The sequence below is a fragment of the Etheostoma spectabile genome, chromosome 13, assembly GCF_008692095.1.
Source record: "Etheostoma spectabile isolate EspeVRDwgs_2016 chromosome 13, UIUC_Espe_1.0, whole genome shotgun sequence".
NCBI classification, from domain to species: Eukaryota; Metazoa; Chordata; class Actinopteri; order Perciformes; family Percidae; genus Etheostoma; species Etheostoma spectabile.
Genome location: NC_045745.1, coordinates 1,629,533 through 1,630,011, shown reverse-complemented (window position 1 = coordinate 1,630,011; position 479 = coordinate 1,629,533). Strand labels below are relative to the sequence as shown.

General features: G+C 44.1%; 1 protein-coding gene across 5 annotated transcripts in view; it reads right to left on the bottom strand.

Moving 5' to 3' along the window:
• Nucleotides 1-479, bottom strand: part of ntm (neurotrimin) — a 537,242-nt gene that overhangs the window by 9,546 nt on the left and 527,217 nt on the right. For 3 of the 5 annotated variants that reach the window (XM_032534315.1, XM_032534316.1, XM_032534313.1), the window contains one exon: nt 1-164. In XM_032534315.1, the coding sequence (XP_032390206.1) occupies nt 64-164 (101 nt within the window). In that variant the 3' untranslated portion in view covers nt 1-63. The remainder of the gene's footprint in view (nt 165-479) is intronic. The other 2 variants (XM_032534314.1, XM_032534317.1) reach the window with 2 other exon arrangements.

Sequence of the window (479 nt, the reverse complement as noted above, 5' to 3'; positions counted from 1 at the left end):
ACACACACACACACACACACACACACACACACACACACTTCTTGTGTTCAAATCCATTCCTCTTCAAAATCGGAGCAGGAACGGCAGAAAGACTATGAAGAGGAGACAGGTGTGTGAGTGCACTCCCATTGCGCCACCGCTGCCATCCTGAACTGCTCTCGGCCCTGACAGGGAGAAAGAAGGAACAAAACACACTTGGGTAAATTTCACCATCGAAGATTGTTTTTTTCCCTTTGGGTTCTCACTACTGGAGGTAAGTTATTAAACTACTGAGGGGCTTATAACCCTTCCACCATGACTCTAAAAGGGGATGCCTGTGACTTGTACAGTCCTGCAGGGAGACTACTTCATACATGCAAACCAGTGTCTATTATTAGAGATCACAGTTATCACAGTTATTACTGTTCATTGTTTTTAGGCGGTATGGATTACAAGGTTGTATTAGTAACATGGCATCAACGTGGAGTTTATGTGACAAT